We start from the raw sequence: 22,750 nt of genomic DNA on the forward strand, positions 1-22,750 counted from the left end.
TAGCAGCTGTGCCGGTTCAGTAGCAGTACCTGAGCATTTGAGTGCTACACATCCTTGCTAACACTTGTTATTTTCCATTTTTCCTTTTTAATAATAGCCATCACTCACTGGTACGTTGTTAGTCACCATTGAATCAGTCCTAACTCACGGTAACCTCATGTGTGCAGAGTAGAATCCCCAGGCTTTACTTTTGAGGTGTTCCAGACAGGTTTGAGTTAGAGAACTTTCAGTTAGTAGTCCCATGCATAACCACTGTCACCGCCCAGAACTCCATAATAGCCATCCTAGTGGATGTGAAGTAGTACTTTGTGTTTGGATTTGCATTTCTCTAATGAGTCCTGGTGTGATCATGTAGGATCAGTACTGGACCGCAAAGTCAGTTTGAACCATAACGTGGAGGCTCAGGAACCATAACGTGGAGGCTCAAACCCACCAGCCACTCCTCAGAAACCCTATACAGGGCACATAACAACAACAATGATATGCATGGGGTCCTGGTGTGGTGCTGTAGGATAAGTACGGGGCTGCTAACTGCAGGGTCAGTGGTTCAAACCCACCAGCTACTCCTTAGAAACCGTACATACAGTTGCTATGAGTCCGAACCAACTCAACGGCACTTCACAATAACACAATGATACAAGCATTGCCCATTTGTCTATTTTCTTTGGAGAAATATCTGTCAAATCCTTTGCCCATTTTTAAATGACTGTTTTTATTGTTCAGTGACAGGAAGTCTTTTTAAGTTCTGATTATTAAACTCTAATCAGACACATAATTTTCAAATATTTCTCCTATTCTTTAAGATTTTTTTTTCACTTTTTCAGTATTGTCCTCCCCCCACCCCAGTAATGTCCTTTGATGTACAATTTTATATTCTCTTTAAATACATGATTTACTTGAGTCAAATGAGACTTCTTTTGTAAATTTTAACTTTTTTATTTCTCCATTTATATGCTAGGTTTATTATAAGCCTTTATAATCTATTTAAGTTAAATGAACATCAAATTTCTATTTAAATCCCAATTTTCAGATCCTAAAACTACATCAGAGATTCACGGATAGAAGATTATAGAAATAAATGTGGTGTTTACATATACTGTGGCCTTTGGCTCTACTGTAGGTTGAAGAATCTTTAATTTACAGAGATAAAGTCCTTGATCTTCCCATCTTAAATTCATATGTTCGTTCACTAATTCTGTCAACTTACACTTATTGCTAGACACTCTTCCAGGAGCTGTGGAACAGTAGTGAATAAAACACAAACTGCCTGCCCTCAGGAAGTTTAGATTCCAGTGGAGGCGCTGTCATAAGTATTACAGGGCTTCAGAGAGTTCATGGAAAATGGAATTAGAAGACAATGGAATTTTTTCACAAATGAAATGAAGCCCCCTTGGACAGTGGTTCAGATAATACATACTTTGGAAATAGAAATCTTGGGAGAGGCAGCTGTTATTATAGGGTCTTCTGAGAAGTTGTATATTTGAGCTGATACTAGAAGGCAGTGTAAGCCAGGTGGTGTTTGCTGAAGAGTATTCCAGGTAATGGCAGGAACAAGTGAACAAATCCCCAGGTGAGAGTGAACTAGTGTATTTGAGGAGGAAACAAGGCCCACGTGCATAAGCGTGGGAGAAAGTGGAAGTGACCTGGAGAGGTAGTAGACATTACAGCCTCTGGAACCTTGTGGGCAGCGGAGCAGACAGGTTGTTAATCAGAGAGAGGTACTTGGAAAACTGTATTTTATCTAAACTCCTAAGACCTATTGACCCATGAAGTGTTTTACAACATTTCCGTCATTCAAGTCATTTCTCTTAAAACTTGGTAGCCAGCTTGGCATAACCTGAATCTTACTTTAGATTCATATATAAAATCGATTATGCACGTAAGGCCAGACAATCAAAATTTCTTTCATTCCTATTCATTGGTATTATCTGTGTTCTCAGAAAAAATAATCTCCCGTTTTAGGCATTTACAAAACTGCAAACATCAGACCTTGTACAGAGTGAGTAGTGGGAGAAAGAATCCATCTCTGGTGGCAGTAGACAAGAGGGAGGGGCAGACGGTGAGAGGAACACAGCAGTGCCTTTAACAATCTGAAGGTGTCTGTTAAATATTCTGCTTTGAGAGTGCAGAAATAGAATGAATAGACTTGCCACTAACATAAACAGAGAAAACAAGTATTCTTAAAAGTGCTAAGTACCCTCGACTGTTAAGAACAGCACTTGAATGTGTGACAGCAACTTCTGTTTCCAGGAGTTGCTTCCGGACCCTAAAGGTCTGTGCACACACACACACAGAGGTGTGGTTATAATGGTTACATGTAGTTCTATATATTGAGATAAAACTTGTTGTTACAGGCCAACAGATGACAGCAACCAGCCCCCGGGCCGGGGTGTTCTCTCCATGCACGGGCTGACCTATGGTGTCATCCGGGTGGACTCAGAAGAGAAGCTGTCTGTCCTCACTGTACAGGATGTTGGCCTGGTGATGCCTGGAGGTAAGTACTGGCCTGAGGACATATTTGGGAAGCAGCTAGGGTGGAATTTTTTTTACAGGAAAGAGTTTAAAGTCAGATCTCCTATCAAATACTTTGATCAGCATGCTTTTTTTTTTTCTTTTTGTTTGTCCGTCCTTTTTTGCTATTTCTCAGATTGAATGTTTAATTTACACTTTTGATATATCATTTCCATTCTTTTAAATCATTCAGTAAAGTTTAAAAACTTATTAAGGTAATGCTTCTTCTCAGTGAAAATAAATCCAGAAGGTACGAGAATAATATGTTGGTGGAGAAGAGCACCTGTACCATTTTGTGATACTCTGGCTCCAGAATCCATACTCTCCCCGCTTCCTGGTAGTCTGGGGAGCTGCTCTCCCTCTAACATGGAAGGAACAGGCTTGAACACATCAAACCACAACTATAACCTTCAAGCAAGACTTTGCTAAAAGTACTAAAACCTCTTAACAAATGTGTATGAATGAGTTAAAGAAAGAAAAGAAAAGAAAACTGTAATAAAAATGTAGATAACTGTTAAAATTTTTAACTATTAAAAAACAAAACAAAAAAATAATTGTTTTAAAAACCCTTTTGAAACCTCTTTTTAAAAAGTAGCAGAAGGCTGTCTTTACAAAGTTTATAAAGAGAACACCAGTGGCTTAAGGGTCCTCTACCTTGTTGACCGGACTGATTCTCCTACCCCCACACCATTTACTTTGATCACCAAGAGGCCATAGGGAGCTCCTGGAAGCACTTCTTAAGAAGAATGTCAGCTTAAGAGACCCAATCTTCCTTCTTACTTGCACAATGATTTTGCTTGGTCCCTGTCTCTGTCCACATAACAAACAAATGCTTCAGTGTTCAGGTGCCTCACTTGTTGTTGTTGTTAAGTGCCATCGAGTCGGTTATCTAGCTCCAAAACTCCCATTCTCAGTCCAGGGGCTTCCAGATCTGGAATAGAGGTCCCCTGATGTTCTCACTCATGTACTAGGATTGTTGTTGTTGTTAGGTGCCATTGAGTCGGTACCAATTCATAGAGACCCTATGCACAACAGAACGAAACACTGCCCGGTCCTGGGCCAACCTCACAATTGTTGCCACATAGGAGGATGAATGAACCAAATACACAAACAGAGCTGCCATCTCGTGAGGAATACTGGGTGGGAATGGAAGGCTTATTTCCTTAGGATCTACTTCTTGGGGAAATAACAATGAAGGTATTAGAATCTTAGTAAGGAGTATCATTGAAATAAGAGCAGATTGGGCTATGGGTAGAGCCTACAGTGCTGTACATATGTGTATATATGTGTGCTTAGTAAGGAGTATCATTGAAATAAGAGCAGATTGGGCTATGGGTAGAGCCTACAGTGCTGTACATGATACGGGATCGCCTTGTCATTTCTGTTGGTGCCACAGTGTGGCTTTGAGCTTTCCACTGGAAATGTTTTCGCCTGTCTTTTTGTCCTTTGGGGAGTATGAAAGATAGTCACACCTCAACATTCTTAATTCTCGGTGCCCTCTAAGTTTAATGTGACTATCAGTTTTTCTGTTCCTCCTTTTATTCCTGAAAACGGTCTCTTCAATGTCATAGCACATTGGATTTGCCTTCTCACTTCGCCCAAATTTTGCATTTTCCCATGTTTTGCTAGACCTCCTGGGTCTTTCTATTTGTGTGTGTGTGTGGGGGGGGGAATTTCTCAAATAAAAAGACCCACATGGTTAAAAAAAAATGCCATAGTTTCAAGTTACGCAATGAAAAATTTATTTTCGATCCTGGTAGCATAGTGAATTTCAAGCTGGGCGGCTAACTGCAAGGTCAGATGTTTGAATCCACCAGCCACTCTGCGGGAGAAAGATGAGCCTTTCTGCTCTCGTAAAGATTTACAGTTCTGGAAACCCTATGCAGGATCACTATGAGTAGAACCTGACTCTATAACCACCAGCAGCAGCAGAGACAACCAAAAATATCCTGTGTTTTCTTTAAAAGTATTTTGGAATGACATAAATATGCACACATATTTATATTACACAGGTGTGTGTAAATACTGTAACACTTTTTGAATTTAATAGAATGGCAGAATACTGAATACATCTTCATGACTTCTATGGCGAAGTTCATTTGTTAGCATTACAAGTGTACCTCAAAGATCCTACAGGTTTAGCTACACAGCACCATAAAAACGTGAACGGTGCAATAAAGTCATGCAGATTTTTTTGTTTTCCCAGTACATATAAAAGTTATATTTACACTTGACTGTAATCTATAAAATGTATAATAATCATTATTTAAAACTTTGGAACATTGTTATAAATACCAAAATGTGGCACAGAGACACATAGGGAGGGTGGAGTCAACAGACTTGGCAATGAAGGGTTGCCACAAACCTTCCATTTCTAAAAATGTGGTATCTGTGACGTGCAAAAATAAAATGAAGCACAATAAAGAAAATAGGCTTTTTTCATTATTAAGATGGTGTGGGTTTTTTTTTTCATTATTCTTAAGATGGTGTGGTGTTACAATACATAGTAATGTATATGTGTTCATATTTGTGTTATTTTCGTTCTTTTACTACTAAGTAGTGCTGTGAATAACATTGTGATTCACTCTGCATATCTGTAAGAATGAGCTAATGAAAAAAATAGGATTTCTGTTTCAAAGGGGATATGCCCATATAATTTTGATAGATTGCATTAAATTGTCTTTCGAAGAGTTTGTACTTCAACCAGCAATGGTTGAAAGCACCTCTTTTTCTACTGTCTTCCCCTAAGTGTATTTTCAAGCTGATTTATATTACTGAGCTGATGAGTAAAGAATGTTTCAGTGTAGTTTAAATGTGGATGATTTTTCAGTAGGAGTGAAGGTCCTCACCTTTTATACATGTTGTTGTTGTTGTTAGTGCCTTCAAATCAAGTCTGACTCATAGCTACTCTGTATAGGGTTTCTGAGGAGCGGCTGGTGGGTTTGAACTGCCCACTTGTGGTCAGCAGTCCAGAACTCTCTTACAGCACCACACCAGGATCCCATTTATATGTATTAACTGGTTTCTTTTTTTAGACCTCATGCTTCTGTGGCCCCTAACTCCAGTAGGGTGGGGCAGGCTTCACTAGAAGTTTTAAGCTTTCCTTTCTAAATAGCTCAGCTATTACAAAATGAGTGCACAGAGCTGATCCTACCCATCTGCTGAAATCCCAAACATTTGGGTCCCTGACTATGTATATAGTTTGGATTGGTGGTACATAAAAGTGAGGTACACATTATGGAAATGTAAACACATTTGTACTGCAGACTAGTGAGAACTTAATGTTATTAAATTATGAGTTAAACCTGTTTAGCTGCTGAGCAGTCAGGTGATATTTTCAGAAGGACCTGCCCTAACAGTAAATTCCAGGTCAAATAGTAAGAACATTTGAGATACATATACTGCTTTAAAGTTAGAAAATCTTTGAGGGATTTTAAAGAAAACAATTTTTGCTGCTTAATTTTTAAAACTCCAGTTGCTTTCTATAAGTTGCAGGCTCTTTGCTATCGATTTGTGTGTGGCATCTGTGTGACAGATGACCCTCAGGTTCACTCTTAGTCTCTCACATCTCAACAGCAGGGAATTAGATTTCCCTTACATATAATTGACACATGAAAGCGAAAGGAATTATTTGTTCACAGCTATGACATTTGGCATTTTGCTGCAACATAGAAAACCATGGTTTCTTTCAGGGATAATGAGTCCCTGTGCGCTATGGTTTTGTTCTTGATATGAATTCCATTAGCTTGTGTGCTTATTCATATTCTCATTCTTTCAGTGACTTGTGCTGTCTTCTTTCACTTTTAGCCATCATGTGTTCAGTGAAGCCAGATGGAATTCCTCAGCTGTGTAGAACAGACGAAATTGGAGAGCTCTGTGTGTGTGCCATTGCCACGGGTACATCCTATTATGGCCTCTCGGGCATGACCAAGAACACCTTTGAGGTAGGTAGATGGAAAGAGTCTCCCGATCTGATACTGATCGTCATCCACCAGCTCCAGGTGCATAGTAATAGTCATAAAATATATGATGGTGATGTAGAAGTAAAGCAGATTCATATTAATTCCAGTGATTGTACTGCCTCCTGCCGTATTTTATTGTTTCCAATGAATATAGCTTATCTCTATTGTTTTGACCTTGTAACTGGTGTCCTAAAGGAATAAGTACAGTTTCCTAAAAATAAGTACAGTTTCCTAAAAAAGGACCTTTTTGATTTCTTATTATTGTTTTCGTCTTTACCTGTTTTATCAGAGCATGCCTTCTGAGAAGTTATTTCTGCTGAGTGCTGTGTGAACACGGAGTAGTTTGTAGAATCAGAAGGGCAGAAATTAGATAGATGTATATAGAGTTCTGAAGGAACCCTGGTAGCATAGTGGTTACAAATCAGGCTGCGAACCACAAGGTCAGCAGTTCAAAACTATCAGCTGTTCCACGGGAGAAAGATGAGGCTTTCTGCTCCTGTAAAGATTTACAGCCTCGAAAACCCTGTACAGGGTCGCTGTGAGTCAGAACCGACTCTACAGCACATCACAACAACAAAAACAATACAGAGTTCCGCGCATGGACATTCAGGCATAGTTACTAAGTACCTGACTGCTGGATGCATAAAGGGACGCACACACCCATGCATGAATGAACAGGTTGAGTGTGAGAAGTGGGGCAGTCAGGCCCTTCAGCTCAGGTTAGATGACACCTGGTCAGACTTGAGCCAAACACGTACATTGTAAGTAACTTGAACAAACACGTACATTAAACCATTATCCAAACAGTAGGTGCAGGTTTATGTATGTGTGCGCTCATATGATGGCGAGTAAGCAAAGAGGTTAAAAGAGTTGGAATTTGTAGTGCTAGGGAATCAGTGCTGAACCTCGGTGTTTTCAGAATTTTTATCATTTTACCTCCACCACTTATCTGCTGGTTTGTCGTACTATGGTGGCTTGTCTGCTGTTGTGATGATGGAAGCCAGGCCAGTGGTTTTGTAACCAGCAAGGTTACTCATGGTGGACAGGTTTCCACAGAGCTTCCAGACTAAGACAGGCAAGGAAGAAGCAGAGGCAGAGCGTTCCTGATGATGAATAGCGGCAGAACATTGTCAGATACAGTGAAAGAAGATGAGCCCCTAAGGTTGGAAGACATCAGTTACGACTGGGGAAGAACTGCCAACTCAAAGTAGAGTGGGCCGTATGCAGTGAATGGTAGAAATTGTGAGGACCTTCATTTGCTGGTGGGGGACAACTCAAAATGAGAAGAAACAGCTGCAAGCATACATTAATAATTGGGACATGGATTGTACAAAGTATGAATCTAGGAATATTGGAAGTAATCAAAACTAAAGTGGATCATATAAGCAATCGATATCCTTGGCATTAGAGAATTGAAATGGGTTGGTACAGACCATCTTGAATCAGGCAATCATATGATGGTACTATTCCAGAATGACAAATCGAAGAGGAATGGCATCACATTCATTGTCAAAGAGAGCATTTCAAGGCCTGTCTTGAAGTACAATGTTGTCTGTGATAAGATAATATACATTTTCATATAAGGAAGACCAGTTAATTGTACTATTCAGTTTTATGCAATCAACCAATAAAGCCAGTGATGGTGAAATTGAAGAATTCTGCCAACTTCTTCAGTCTGAAATTGATCAAACATGTAATCAAGATACGTTGATAATTACTGGTAATTGGAACTCCAGAGTTGGAAACAAAGAGGAAGAATCTGTAATTGTAAAATCATTGGTGGCAGAAATGATGCTGGAGATAGCGTGATATAATTTTGCAAGACCAATGACTTATTGCAAATACCTTTATACAACAGCAACCTTATCAGTCAGAACACACAGGAATCAAATAGACTGCTTCTGTGGGAAGAAACAATAGAGAAGCTCAATATCATCAGCCAAAACAAGGCCAGGGCCAACTGTGTAACAAACCACAATTGGCCATACACACTTTCAAGCTGACACTGAAGAAAATTGAAACAAGTCCATGAGACCCAAAATAATGACCTTGAGGATATCCCACCTGATTTAGAGACCATCTCAAGAACAGATTTGATGTGTTAGACACTAATCACCAAAACCCTTGTGTGATGACATCAAAAATGTTGTACATGAAAAAGCCAAAATTTTATTTAAAAGATGGGAAAGAAAGAAGACCAAAATGATTGTCAGAACATACTCTGAAACTTGTTCTAAGAGTTGTTGTAGTTAAGGGCTGTTCTGATTCATAGCAACTCTATATAGGGTTTCTGAGGTGAGGCTGGTAAGCTTGAACCACTGACTTTGCAGTCCAGTGCATTAGCCCACAACGTCACACTAGGACTCCTCTTAAGCATAGAGAAACTAAAACAACGGGAAAATACGAAGAAAGTAAAAGAGCTAGCTGAACAGAAATTTCAGTGAGCAGCTTGAGAAAACCAAATCAAGGATCATAGTGAAATCTAGAACGACCTGTAGTTAAAAACTAAAAGGGAAGAACATGCTCAACATTTCTTAAGCTAAAAAGCTGAAGAAAAAATTCATTCCTCAGATTGCAATACTGAAGGATTCTATGAGCAAAATATTGAATGATGCAGGAAACATCAAAAGAAGATGAAATATACAGTCACTGTACAACTAAGAATTGGCCAATGCACAACCATTTTGAGAGGCAGCATATGATCAAGAACCCATGGTATTGAAGCAAAAAGTCCAAGCTTCACTGAAGGCATTGGGGGAAAACAAGGCTTCAGGAATTGATGGACTACAAATTGAGATATTTCACCAAACATGCAGCATTGGAGATGGCTCACTTATTTATGCCAATAAATTTGGAAGATAGCTACCTGGCCAACTGATTGGAAAAAATCCATATTTGAGCCCCTTCCAAAGGTGACATAACAGAACACAAAAGTCATCCAACAATATCATTCATACCACATGCAAGTAAAATTTTACTGAAGATAATTCAAAATTCGTTAAAACAGTCCATCAACAGGGAACTGTCAGAAATTGAAGCTCAATTCAGAAGAAGATGCTGACATCAGATGGATCTTGGCTGAAAGCAGAGAGTACTAGAAAGATGTTTACTTGTGCTTTATTGACTAACCAAAGGTATTTGACTGTGTGGATCATAACAAGCTATGGATAGCAACATTGTAGAATGGGAATTCCAAAACACTTAATTGTGCTCATGAAAAACCTGTTCAGAGACCCAGAGGCAAACATGGGGATACTGAATAGTTTAAAATCTATTTTTAAGGAAAGGTGTGTGCCAGAGTTGCATCCTTCCACCATACTTATTCAGTCTGTGTTCTGAACAAATAATTCAAGAAGCTGTATTGTATGAAGGATAACGTGGCATCAGAATTGGAGGAAGATACATTAAAAACCTGTGATATGCAGATGATGCAACTTCCATTGCTGGAAGAGAAGAAGACTTGAAATGGTAACTGATGAAGGTCAAAGGCTGTAGTTTTCAATATGGACTGCATTGCACCCTCAGTGTAAAGAAAACAAAACCCCTCACAAGTACATTAATTAGCAACATCATGACAAATGGAGAAAAGATTGGAATTATCAAAGACTTGATTTTGCTTGGATCTATAATCAACACTCTTAGAAGCAGCAGTCAAGAAATCAAACAACATATTGCATTAGGCAAATCTGCTGCAAAAGACCTTTTTAAAGAGCAACTTTAGGAGAGTAAGGTGCTCTTGACCCAAACCATGGTGCTTCCTTGGTTGTCTCATATGCATGTGAAAGTTGGAAAAGAACAAGAAAGACATTGGAAGAACTGATGCACTTTAACTATGGTGTTGACACAGGATATTGAAAGTACTATGGAGTGCCAGAGATCGAACAAATCTGTCTTGGAAGTAGAGCCTAAAGGGTCATTATAAGTGAGGACGATGAGACTATGTCTCTCAGTCTTTGGACATGTTGTTAGGAGGGACCAGTCCCTGGAGAAGGACATCATGCTTGGTAAACTGAGGGGTCAAGGAAAAAGAGGAAGACCCCCAATAAGACAGAATGACGCAAAGGCAGCAACAATGGGCTCAAACGTCATGATTGTAAGGATGGGATGGCCCAGGACTGGGCAGTGCTTCATTCTGCTGTGCGTAGAACTGACCCAATGGCACCTAACAACAAGAAGAAGTGATGCCTGACAATACACCTACTCCTCAGCAACTGTCTCGTTATCCATCATTTCACAATTACAATAATAGTAAAAAATGCATATAACTATTTTATGCACTAACAGTGTGCATTTGGCTGTAAATAGCGTCAAGTTGCTAGGTGAGAGTAACACCAGCTGTAATGGCTAAAGGTATGTTTCTCCTTGGCTGGACTGTGGTTGTAATGCTGTATCACGTGTGTAATGATTTAACTTGGCAGTTATTAATGATGTAGTCATCTTCCACTTTTGTATAATGCAGATTTTCACATGACTGCCCAGTGTTTGGAACCTAACTCTAGATAGGTGAGGAGAGAGTGTAGCAGCAACATATTTTTTGGTTGCAGTGTGTGCAAGGAAATATAAATTATTTGGGAATAAAAGTTGTAGATATCTAGTAACTTTGTGATTGAACAGATGTATTATGGTGCCTCACTTAATGACAGCTTTTGGGACATGGGGTTTGCCAGCTGTGTGAATTCATAGTCAACTCTGTATAGTGATCCTTGAAACTGAAACTAGACATAGGCCTTAATAAAAGGCATATCCTCTTTTCTGTATGATTCATCTTATAATATGTTGTTGTTGTTAAGTACGTGGAGTTGGTTCTGACTCGTAGTGAGCTGGTACAGGGTTTCCGAGGCTGTAAATCTTTACAGGAGCAGAAAGCCTTATCTTTCTCCCACAGAACAGCTGGTCATTTCAAACTGCCGACCTTAAGGTTAGCAGCCCGATTCGTAACCACTACACTACCAGAGCTCCTTATATATGAGTTAAAATGAACTGCACTAATGGCTGTCCTTTTTACTGTGGTGGTGGTTGTGGTTGTGTGCTACTGAGTCAGTTCCGATGCATAGTGACCCTGCATGGGGTTTCTGAGGCTATAAATCTTTACAGGAGCAGAAAGCCTCATCTTTCTCCTGTGGAGCAGCTGGTAGATTTGAACTACTGACCTTGCGGTGAGCAGCCCAGCTTGTAATCCACTATGCTATCAGGGCTCCTTAAGCTTATATTATATATACTCTAGTTTATTAAGTGGACAATAAATAGCATTATGAAAAAGTTTGAAATACTGTGAGTTACTAAAAAGTGACACAAAGACATGAAGTCAGCACGTGCTGTTGGGGAAATGTCGCGAATATAATTGCTTGACACAGGGTTTTCACAAATCTTCAATTTGTAAAAAAATAGAATATCTCAGAAGCACAATAAAATAAAATGTTCATGTGCCCTGTTACAGCACATAATTTGCTGAACTGTTCAGTGTTAGGATTCAGGACTCCACCATGTAGCAAACTATGGCCTGATCTACCCTGAAGTTGGAGTCCTGGTGTGCCTCTGTGGGTTATTGCACTGGACTGTAAAGTTGGCTTGACCAGCAAAGTCTGCAGTTCAAGCTCATCTGCTTTTCCTCTGAAACTCTATACAGAGTCCCTGTGGGTTGGAACCGACTTAACAGTATGTAACAATAACAACAACACATTGAAGTTGGTGTCAATATTGTTGAAGGAAGTTGTAACAGAAACTTGAATGATGTTTAGCTGTAAAGATTTATGACGATTTAACTGTGCACATGCTCATTACAACTCTGTGTTCAATTATTACAACACTGCTGCAAATAAATGAAAATCAGATTTATAAAGAAGTTATTGTTAAGTACTCTTGAGTTAGTTCTGATCTATAGCTACCCTGTATAGGGTTTCCGAGGAGTAGGGGTGACCTTGAACCGCTGACCTTGTGATTAAGACTGGCTTTGCAGTATAGCACATTAACCCACAGTGCCACACCAGGGCTGATACTGATAACTAAACTTTTTTTAGAAAGAGTTATTCAGTTTATGTCAGAACATACTTTTGATGGAATCATTGTGATAGCACCACGTCATGAACTGGAGACTTCCTATATATAGAATTTGTTGTTGTTAAGTGCCATATTAAATATGTTTTAAATAGCATGTAGCTTATAATAGCCTTCGTGGAAAGAAAAAAGGGAGAATTCCATCAAAGTACAATTAGAGGAAAATGGCTCCAAAAGGGAACAAATAGGTATGGGTTTTACATACTTACAGTGGATTGAGGGAGCCCTGGTGGCATGAAGGCAGATTAGATGCTCAGTTGCTAACCCAAACTCATCAAGCAGTTCCCAGAGAGAAAGATCTGGTGATCTGCTCACATAAAGATTGTGCAGCCTAGGATAGCCTGTTAGACAATTCTGTTCTGTTTTATGTGATCCATGAATTGGAATCAACTCAGCGTTGTTAGAAGTTAATCTCGATGTCGTGTAAAAGACACTTGGTGAGACTAAATTACCTTGGTAAAGTAAAATTAACTCTTGCAAGAGGGTGCGTGCGCATAGTCGTACATACACGTACATACACGAACAAGCCAGCGAGCACACCGGGTGGGCAGTCCACTCAGGTTTTAAATCCCTGATGCGAGTCTCAAGGCTGTGTCTCACCCTATTGTCTAGGATTTTGACCGCACAATCTGTTCCCTTACACGGTTGGCTAGTTCAAATTTTTAAGGTACACATTCCTACTTTAGGGAAAAAAAGAAGAAAGCGATCATAAATTCCTTACTCCAGGAAGTAGTTTAAAGAAAAAGAAAGTGATCTGATCTTAAAAATATTTTTCCACAATTCCCTCCCCCCCCCTTTTTTTTTTTGAAGAGAGAGAAAGGAGAAAGGTCACTTGAATACATAAGAAAAGAAAAGAAAAAAAAAATTTTTTTTTAAACTTCTTCATTCTTTTCTTCAAATTCTGCAAGGAGATGTTGACTTTGGTGTTCACATGTTTCTAGGTGAAAAAGGTTATTTCGGTATGGGGGTGGGGGTTGTTTGGATAGGGCTGTTTCTATGAGTTTTAGAACTAATCCTCTTATACAGGGTATAATGCAGCATCCTATTTGTGTTAATACGCCGAATATGGTAATTAAAGAGGTGAGGACAGAAGTCATAAGCCCTTTCCATTTCCCAAACCATTGTTCCATGATACTAGAAAAGGGGTCATCTATGCCTGAATTTTCAGCAAGTTCATTAGCTAAGGTGGTCAACCCTTGTAATGCTTTGGTAATGGTACCATCAGGAGCTGTGTTATTGGAGATGAAAGCACAACATTGGACTCCAATCATGACACATACTCCTCCTTTTTCTGCTATCATATCTAGGGCTAACCTGTTTTCTTAGGCCATTTTGCTAGTAGGTCCTAACTGTTCTGCTATTCCCTTTATAGCATCTCTGGTATAATTTACAAATCTTTGTTGATTATAATAGATGTAGTTAATCCAGTCCACATTTTTGTTAATGGTTGACCACCAGAATAGTACAGATTCAAACCCCACAGCTATTTGGTTTCTTGCTTTGAATTCATTGGGCACCCCTCTTGGTACTCCTATACTGTCTATGTAAATATGGGGATCCAAAGACCCATGGGGAGTAGTTACCATTCTTTTGACTTTATGTCTGTTTTCTGTGCTTGTTGGCTGATGGAATGCTAGGGTGAAAGGGATGGCCAATTGCACCAGAGCACAGGTGCCACTCCAATTTGCCGGTAGAGCCCTAAACAGTTGTTTCCCGCAGTACCACCAGACATCTGCTCATGGAAAAGCTAGGGCTGACTGTTTTGGGAGTTCTTTGAAGACTTTGTGCTCACTGCATCCCATCAGGTTTCCGATGAACATCAAATTCCTCCCATGTCTGGAGAGACACAAAGTGAAATTGACATTCCAGGCGGGAGGCCTAATGGTCCTGGGGTGGGGGCTGACCCATAAGACCCCTGACATTAGGGAACAGTTGTGACAATGAGTTAAGGATTCTTTGCCCCAGGTTATGGGGTCCTGGAAGAAAACAACCATACAGTGCATGCTCTGAGGGTCTGAGGACCATCCGAGTGGAAAGGGGACCACTTGGGCTTCTGGTCTTCCTGTTGCACAGGTGTAACAATCGCTTTTATTTAGAGTGTGAACCGAATATTTAATCCATTCCAACCAAGCATTCACATCCCCATATCCTGTTTCTATAACTACAGTGTTTCTTAGGTCTTTAACTTCGGTAACTGTTACTTTGGAAGGGTCATTTGTTGAACTTAAGGGGGGTACCAGATCTTAATCATTTCTAGGATTCTGGGTATGAGTTCTATATTTAGTAGAGATAGGGCTTGAGTTTTGTTTAATTAGTTTTAGAGAGAAGATCCCTATAGGATCCTTTCCTGTAACATCGGCCCCCAACCCATAGTCTCTTATTATTGAGGGTTCTCTGGTCATGGTTTTGGGATTATTTATAATTAAAAGTAATGGGTTACATTGTAAAGGTTTACAGTTGTGAGGGGTGGATCCTCGTATGAGTTGGATTTTGTTCTTTAGTGCTCTCATAGAGTGTGTAGCGGTGGGGGGGTTATACATCCACCCTCGATATTGGGTGGTCCACCACACATCATTCCAGTCATTACAGGGGCTCTTTAAGGCACCATATTTATATTTATGCCCCACTGCTCTGAAGGGGCAGAGGTATTTATCAACATTAGACAATTGCCTCTGAGACTCCTCTTGTCCACACGGGATGATAGAGCAAGCATCAAACTGGATAGTCAAAGGAGAGTTGGCCTGAGTTATGTTAATGGTAAAATGTCCTTCAGTAAGGGGGAGAAAGAGAAAGAAAAAGATGACTAAGTCCTTTTGAAAGATAATTTGGTAGGAGTGGGTCCTGGAATCACAGTCCATTTTTCTTGAGTAAGTAAGGGGGAGCTTTCTTTACCCGCGTGTGATTGAGTCCAGCCCTTCTCTGCTGTATGAACTGCAGTTTCTGTGGTTAAAAGCATCAGAAATGATCCTTCCCAGGTTGGCTCCAATTGTTCTTCTCTCTAGTTCCTGATTCATACGTAATCACCAGGGCGATGAGGATGTACCGGGAATTCTAGGGGAGGTGTCTGCGCCAGGAGACCCTTTATCTTAAGAGAAAGTAGGGTGGAAGACAAACCAAGTATATAGTTTTTGAGGCACTGATCCTTTGTCTCAAAAGTAGGAAGGTCAGAAGTAGAGCTTAAGTAGGGTAACCCATTCGAGGGGCTGTTTTTGGATTCTTAAAGGGCTATAGGAAGACATTTAGTCCAAGGTAACTTAGTTTCTAAAATTAATTTAGTAAGTTGATTTTTCAGAGTTTGATTCGTCCTTTCTACTCTACCAGAGAAGGGTGGGTGCCAGGGGGTATGATACTCCCATTTTATTCTAAGAGTCTGTATAAGTTCTTTGATTATTCTAGCAGTAAAGTGACTATCATTATGTGAGTCAATGTTCTCAATTAAACCAAACCAGGGTATAATAGTTTCCATGAGGGTCTTAACTACATTGTTGACAGTTGCCCCTGGTAAGGGAATAGCCTCTACCCAATGGGTAAGGTGGTCTACAATTACAAGGAGGTACTTGAGGTGGCCTATTTTAGGCATTTCTGTATAATCGATTTGAATGCTCTGGAAAGGTCGTAACCCAGGGTTTCTCCCTCCCAGAGTTGTCTGCATTAAGGCTCATTTGTTTATCTTGCGACATATGATACATGCCTCAGAAACCTGTTTAGTTAAGATATAGATGCCCATGCAACCATAAACCTGAAGGATTGTATCACAATGAATCTCGATGTATCAAAATGAATCTCGATGTCACATAAAATACACTCGGTGAGACTAAATTGCCTTGGCAAAGTAAAATTTACTCTTGCAAGAGGGTGCGTGCGCATAGCCGTACATACACGAACAAGCCAGCGAGCACACCGGGTGGGCAGTCCACTCAGGTTTTTAATCCCTGATGCGAGTCTCAAGGCTGTGTGTCTCACCCTATTGGCTAGGGTTTTGACTGCAGAATCTATTCCCTTACCCAGTTGACTAGTTCAAATTTTTAAAGTACACATTCCTACTTTAGGAAAAGAAGAAGAAAGTGATCATAAATTCCTTACTCCAGGAAGTAGTTTACAGAAAAAGAAAGTGATCATAAAAGTATTTTTCCACAGCATCATCCAGCAGCATAGCAGATTAGCTTTATCCCAGAATAAAATGTAGAATGTTTAATGTTGATTGTTGTTGTTATGTGCTGTGGAGTCGGTTTCCACTCATAGTGACCCTGTACATGATTTCCGAGGCTGTACATCTTTACGGGAGCAGAAAGCCTCATCTTTCTCCTGCAGAACAGCTGGTAGTTTCGAACTGCGGGCCGTGGGATTAGCAGCCCAATTCGTAACCACTACGCTACCATAGCTCCATAGAATGTTTAATGTTGTTGTTGTTGTTAAGTGCCGTCAAGTCGGTTCCGACCCATAGCGACCCTGTACAGGGTTTCCGAGGGTGTAAATCCTTACAGGAGTAGAAAGCCTCATCTTTCTCCCGGCTGGCAGTTTCGAACCGCTGACCTTAAGGTTCACAGCCCAATTCGTAACCACTATGCTACCAGAATAGTTACTAAAATAGAATTCTCAAGCTAATGCTTTTCTCATAGAAGCAAAGAGACTCTCTGTTTACATTTAGAAGGATCTTAAGAAAAACTAGAATTTTCCTCAACTCTGGATCCATTCCAGTTCATAACTGGCTGTTTTATAATTTCATAAATAAAACATGATGAAAAGTTCCACCATGACTGTAAGAAAAGGAAGCTCCATAGTAGTTTTGGTAGATTACATCGTTCTTAACAGGTTTCTTTTTCTTTTCTTTTCTTTTCTTTTCTTTTAAACAGCATGTTTCTTAAGTGTTGTTGTTGTTTCTTAAGTGGTTCCTGATGGTTCTGACTCTTAGCGACTCTATATAGAGGTTCTGAGGAGCGGCTGGTGAGTTTGCACTGCCGACCTTGCGGTTCAAAATGATCTTGTGGTTCAAACCGACCTTGTGGTCTAATGCTTATCCTATAGTGCCACAGAATCAATTTACACTACAAATTACTTAACCAGCAAACAGAAATCTTTAAATAATGTTTTTAATATAGAATAATTTTATGTGGGGAATATCTGCTAAAAGTTTTAGTTTCAGTATAGTTGCCATTGAACATTCTGTCTTGCTCTGGTTTAAAATTTATTGATGGCATTCTTACTTTATGATAAAATCATATTAGCATACAGGTGGAAGCATATCCACTTGCTTCATATTATAAAGAATTTAATTTAGTTCATTCAAAAGTAATTCCAAGTTAGAAAACAATAAGTTAAAATTTAAAATATGAGCTTGTGAGTTTGAACATATGGCCCTCCTTACCCTGAAGTCTATAACAGGGGTCTAGCTGACGAGTAGTCACACTGTAAGTTGGTACTGTCCTGATCAAACATAACCCCTCCGCAGCTGATTAGAGGAAAAGCCGAGAGAGAAAGACTTCTAAAGTGTTGCTTCTGCTGTTGACGCCCGATTTAAGGGTATATCCAAACATGGTACTAGACTATGTTTATGAGGGAACAAAGTACCATTGTGTCCAAGATGAATTATATTTTGAATTTTCCCAGAAAGGTAGACATGGAACCCACAATTAAGTGTTAAACAGTTCTGGTCACAAAAAAATTCTTTAATTCTATAAAATTCTATAATGCATCTGGTGCAGACCAATTTTTGGAAATTTGGTTTGCAGAAAAAGTATTTGAATTTGGGATTTGTAATGAAACCATTATGGCCAGTTAAGAGCATTACAATTACATGTAGTTTTTGTTAAAGTGCCATCGAGTCAGTTCCAACTCATATCCACACTGTCTAGGTTTTCAAAGAGTATCTGGTGGGCTTGAGCAGTCAACTTTGCCGTTAGCACACCACACCAGGGCTCCATTACAATTACATATGTAGTCTAAAAACAAAATATTTCACCAGGAACTTCATCTATTGGAAGCGTCAAATAGAGTATGAGGAGTTACTGGGCTGCAGCCTGAGACACTCACTTTTAAAGCATTTCTTCTGCTGGTATAAATCACCAGGAAATGGGCCTCCTGTGAATACGTAGGAATCTCTGTTTACCAAAAGTTACAAAAACAAACAAACACTATAGCTCTGTTATTTTTAAAAATTCTTGGAACCAACAGGAAACAGACCAGCTCTGTCTTTCTGAAAGTTTTCAGATGGAGGCAACAGAAATGTTGTAATGGAATTTTTTGTTTTGTTTTTCCTTTTTGAATGGATGGAAGGAACTGTGAACTAGAGACCTTTTAGCATCCATTGTGTTAGTATCTGATATTATTGAAGATTGTGTCACACTACCAGGTCATGTAAGGTGTAGAAAAGTCTAAATCTCTTTTTTTTCTTTCCATTTTTATTTTAAGGAACTACAATCCTTAGAAGGCAGAAAACAAACAGCTTCTCAAAAGTTTATCTTAAATAACTTCATACTAGAGTTCTTATACCTTATTTTTATGAACTAATTTAAAAAATAATTTGGTAGAAGTCAGACACAGTGTTTTTCAACAAATACCCTTGTGTATATTCACAGTCATGAAAAAACGAACAGCTATCCTAACTTAAAATTCTGTATTTTCTTCTTAGGTGTTTCCTATGACGAGTTCAGGGGCTCCAATCAGTGAATACCCTTTTATAAGGACAGGCTTGCTGGGATTCATTGGTCCTGGAGGACTTGTCTTTGTGGTGGGTAAAATGGATGGTTTGATGGTGGTCAGTGGACGGAGACACAATGCCGATGACATTGTGGCAACAGCATTGGCAGTGGAACCAATGAAGTTTGTCTACAGAGGAAGGTCAGTTTGCCTAGTTTTGTAAAGTAAATATACATGCTTTAGTAGGTAATACTTTTTATGTCATTGTGACTAATTTGGAACTTGAATCAATTCCTTAAACTTATATGACTCAGTTTCCTCTTCCATAAACTATAGTAGATAGACTCAGTGATCTTTGACATTACACCTAGTTTTAAATATACATGATTTTATAGAAAAACTTTGAGCCCCATAAATATATTATGAATAATATCCCCTCTGAATTCAGTTACAAAAACAATTTTTTTTAAATCAGTAACTTGAAAAAAGAAAACGAGATCATCATGGTGTAGATCAGAAGATCTAAGGGTTGAGCTCTGGTTGTTAAATGCCATTGAGTTGGTTCCGGCTGATAGCAACCCTGTATAGAGTTTATGAGGAGTGGCTGGTGGATTTGAACCATTTCAAATTGACTTTGCAGTCCAATGGTTCCCCTGCAACAGTACACCAGGACTCCAAAGGTTGAGCTATTTGTTAAGTACTGTGAAGTCGGTTCTGGCTCACAGGGACCCTGTATAGGGTTTCCAAGGAAAAGCGTGAGAGTTTGAACTGCCAACCTTCTGATTCAGACTGACCTTGAGGTGCAGTACTTATCCTACAGTGCCACACCAGCACTCCATTTACTTACTGACTATCCTGTAGGTTTCTTCTTCCTGATTGCATTCATACCTTTTTTGTCACATAAGCGTAAATACTAGTTAAATTAGGACAGCTCCTGAGTGTTTCTCCTTGGATAAATGTCATAAACCCTTTTAAGTTTGTCAAGCAATAGGCATAGGGGAACGTGAACACGTCGACATAGAGTTGTCACCTTTAAATCATTTTGAAAACTACAGTCAATTTGTGAAGGAAGCATAGTGGAGTTATCAAGTTGCCTTAATTCTCTGCTTACTCTAAAAGCCATGCACACCCAACAGAAAACCTTAGAAAATTTTGTATGTCTGGAGAGAATTACTTCAGGTGTAAACTCAACATGCAAAGTGCATGGTTTTCTAATTTTTAGTCTAGCAACTGACAGCAGTTCTGATGAGTATCTAGAAACAAACTCCTTCTCTCTGTACTAAGACATATAAAACTTGTCACCAAAACTTGTGAGCTACTGTAGGCAGCCTCAGAAAAAAATGTAGGGTGATTTTGCTTTTGCAACTTCTTAGGCTGCTCCTTCCCCTCCACCTCCCCAAAGCTATTCTTATACTAATAAGTATGTGGGAGTTTGACATAGCAATTTACCTTTTCGAAGTGTTGGTTAGAGCTGTGATCTTCTGAGCTATATAATTAATAATGGTTATGAGAATTTTGTATTGAAGGAATAAATCTTTATGATCGCCATCTGCAGTGTATGCTTACTTGGTGTTTCCCTCATCTGTTTCCTACAGAATAGCTGTGTTTTCAGTGACTGTCCTTCATGATGAAAGGATAGTCATTGTTGCAGAGCAGAGGCCAGACTCCACGGAGGAAGACAGCTTTCAGTGGATGAGCAGAGTTCTGCAGGTGATTCCTCTCTAACCTCTAAAGCTTTCATTCCTCTTTCTCAGCTTCAGCCTCCCTTATACATTGTTAAAATGATGGCCTGATCCTTACAGCTGTGCTTTTATCCACGTGATATACCTTTTATTTTCAGTCTATTTGTTCAGAATCAAGGGTGAAACTTTTACTTTGTGTTCCAGGAAACTAACTAAACAGATCAAGGTTGAGGATCGGGAGTTTGTAACACTAGCTCCTACCATTCATATTGGAAAGGTCACAGCAAAAGGTTTTTGTTATGATCTTGAGAATATATTCTCTTTTCAAATTTTCTTTCTTACTATTTATTGTATTCCACAAGTAGCCTGGCATGGTGCAGTGGGTTGCAGTGGGCTACTAATTGCAAGGTTGGAGGTTCAAATCCACCAACCACTCCATGAGAAAAAAATGAGACTGCTCCCATCAAGAATTACAGTCTCAGAAACCCTCAGGAGTAGTTCTCCTTTGTCCTGTAGGGTCTTCTATGAATCGAAATTGACTCAGTGATAGTTTGCTTTATTCTATTCCAAAGTCCTAGGTAAAATGCTCAGTTTTAAGTTATTAACATCGACCTCACTTTAAGACAGCATAGCTTCTTACTTTGGCATTTGTACAGTACTGCACATATTTTTATATGCTATAAACAGCATTTTGCACTTTTAGTAAATGTTTCCGTTGATCTGTTTTAACATGATTATATTCTTTTGAATTTTCTAGGCAATTGATAGTATACATCAAGTTGGAGTATATTGCCTGGCCTTGGTTCCAGCAAACACCCTTCCCAAAACGCCCCTTGGTGGCATACATCTGTCAGAAACTAAGCAGCTTTTCCTGGAAGGTTCACTTCATCCCTGCAATGTCTTGATGTGTCCGCATACTTGTGTCACAAACTTACCGAAACCTAGACAAAAGCAACCAGGTAGGTTTAAATGTCCTGATGGGTTTGTGTATGCTCTTAAATTGGCCACCTGGCACTGCAGTTCGTCAGTATCTCATTGTTCCCAACCTTAATGCCTCTCAGGCTGTTATTGCCACCATGTTGTTTATAGGATCTATTTATGCTCACATAAATAAACCTTATTACAAACCTTCGTTTTCTTCCAAAGGAGATAAAGTCTACTCAGGACAAGGACTGTGGTGAACACTGGGTTTGAAAGGGCTGTCAGTTTCGTGAGCTTCAGTCTTCTCAGTATGATGTCAGTCACTTAACTCAGAGTTACACAATCTAGGTTAGATGTCGTACAGTCACTGACTGTTTGACTTTGGTCGAGAAACAAAACCTCTCAGTGTCATCGTTTCCTCACGTACAAAATGAACTTAATTCTTCCATATGTATTTCAGAAGAATCAATTCAGGTAACATATGTGAAGGCTCTTTGAAGTATATGAAGAATTCTGAAAGTGGAAGATGGTATTAGTTTTGAACTTGTTATAATAGTAAACACTTGTCTAGTGCCTTATAGTTTTTTTAAAAACGTTTCATTGTGAATTATGTGATCGTTTACATGGGAGAACATTAGTTTTACATTCATCCTATCCTATATCATTTTATTGCCATGGTTACAATCCCCCCCATGTATCATCAGCCAACCAAAGAGTATACAATCCAAGCCTGCCCCCAGTCATCAGCATACAACCCCTCTCCCTCTCTGGGTCTTAAGTCCCCAGCTGCTCCATCTCTCCACGTCTTCGTCTTGGCCTCCATCTCAGGCATCACTGCTTCTCTGGGTAGGGTCCTACTCTCTGCTCTTGTCCATTGATGGTCCCAGGGACCTCCGCTCCTAAACAGAAAACTTAATCACTCCCCTCCTTGCTACAAAACATCTACCTTTACATTTCCAACCCTCACAATCAGTCCTGATAACA

At 39.5% G+C, this 22,750-nt stretch overlaps 1 protein-coding gene across 1 annotated transcript in view; it reads left to right on the forward strand.

Annotated features, from left to right (window-relative positions):
- Positions 1-22,750, forward strand: part of DIP2C (DIP2 disco-interacting protein 2 homolog C (Drosophila)) — a 631,911-nt gene that overhangs the window by 475,546 nt on the left and 133,615 nt on the right. Inside the window, exons 18-22 of the mRNA XM_006874421.1 lie at positions 2,355-2,494; positions 6,319-6,455; positions 19,156-19,364; positions 20,759-20,873; positions 21,603-21,804. Of these exons, the coding sequence (XP_006874483.1) occupies positions 2,355-2,494; positions 6,319-6,455; positions 19,156-19,364; positions 20,759-20,873; positions 21,603-21,804 (803 nt within the window). The remainder of the gene's footprint in view (positions 1-2,354; positions 2,495-6,318; positions 6,456-19,155; positions 19,365-20,758; positions 20,874-21,602; positions 21,805-22,750) is intronic.

Source organism: Chrysochloris asiatica, unplaced genomic scaffold (genome assembly GCF_000296735.1).
Source record: "Chrysochloris asiatica unplaced genomic scaffold, ChrAsi1.0 scaffold00276, whole genome shotgun sequence".
In the NCBI taxonomy this organism is placed as follows: domain Eukaryota; kingdom Metazoa; phylum Chordata; class Mammalia; order Afrosoricida; family Chrysochloridae; genus Chrysochloris; species Chrysochloris asiatica.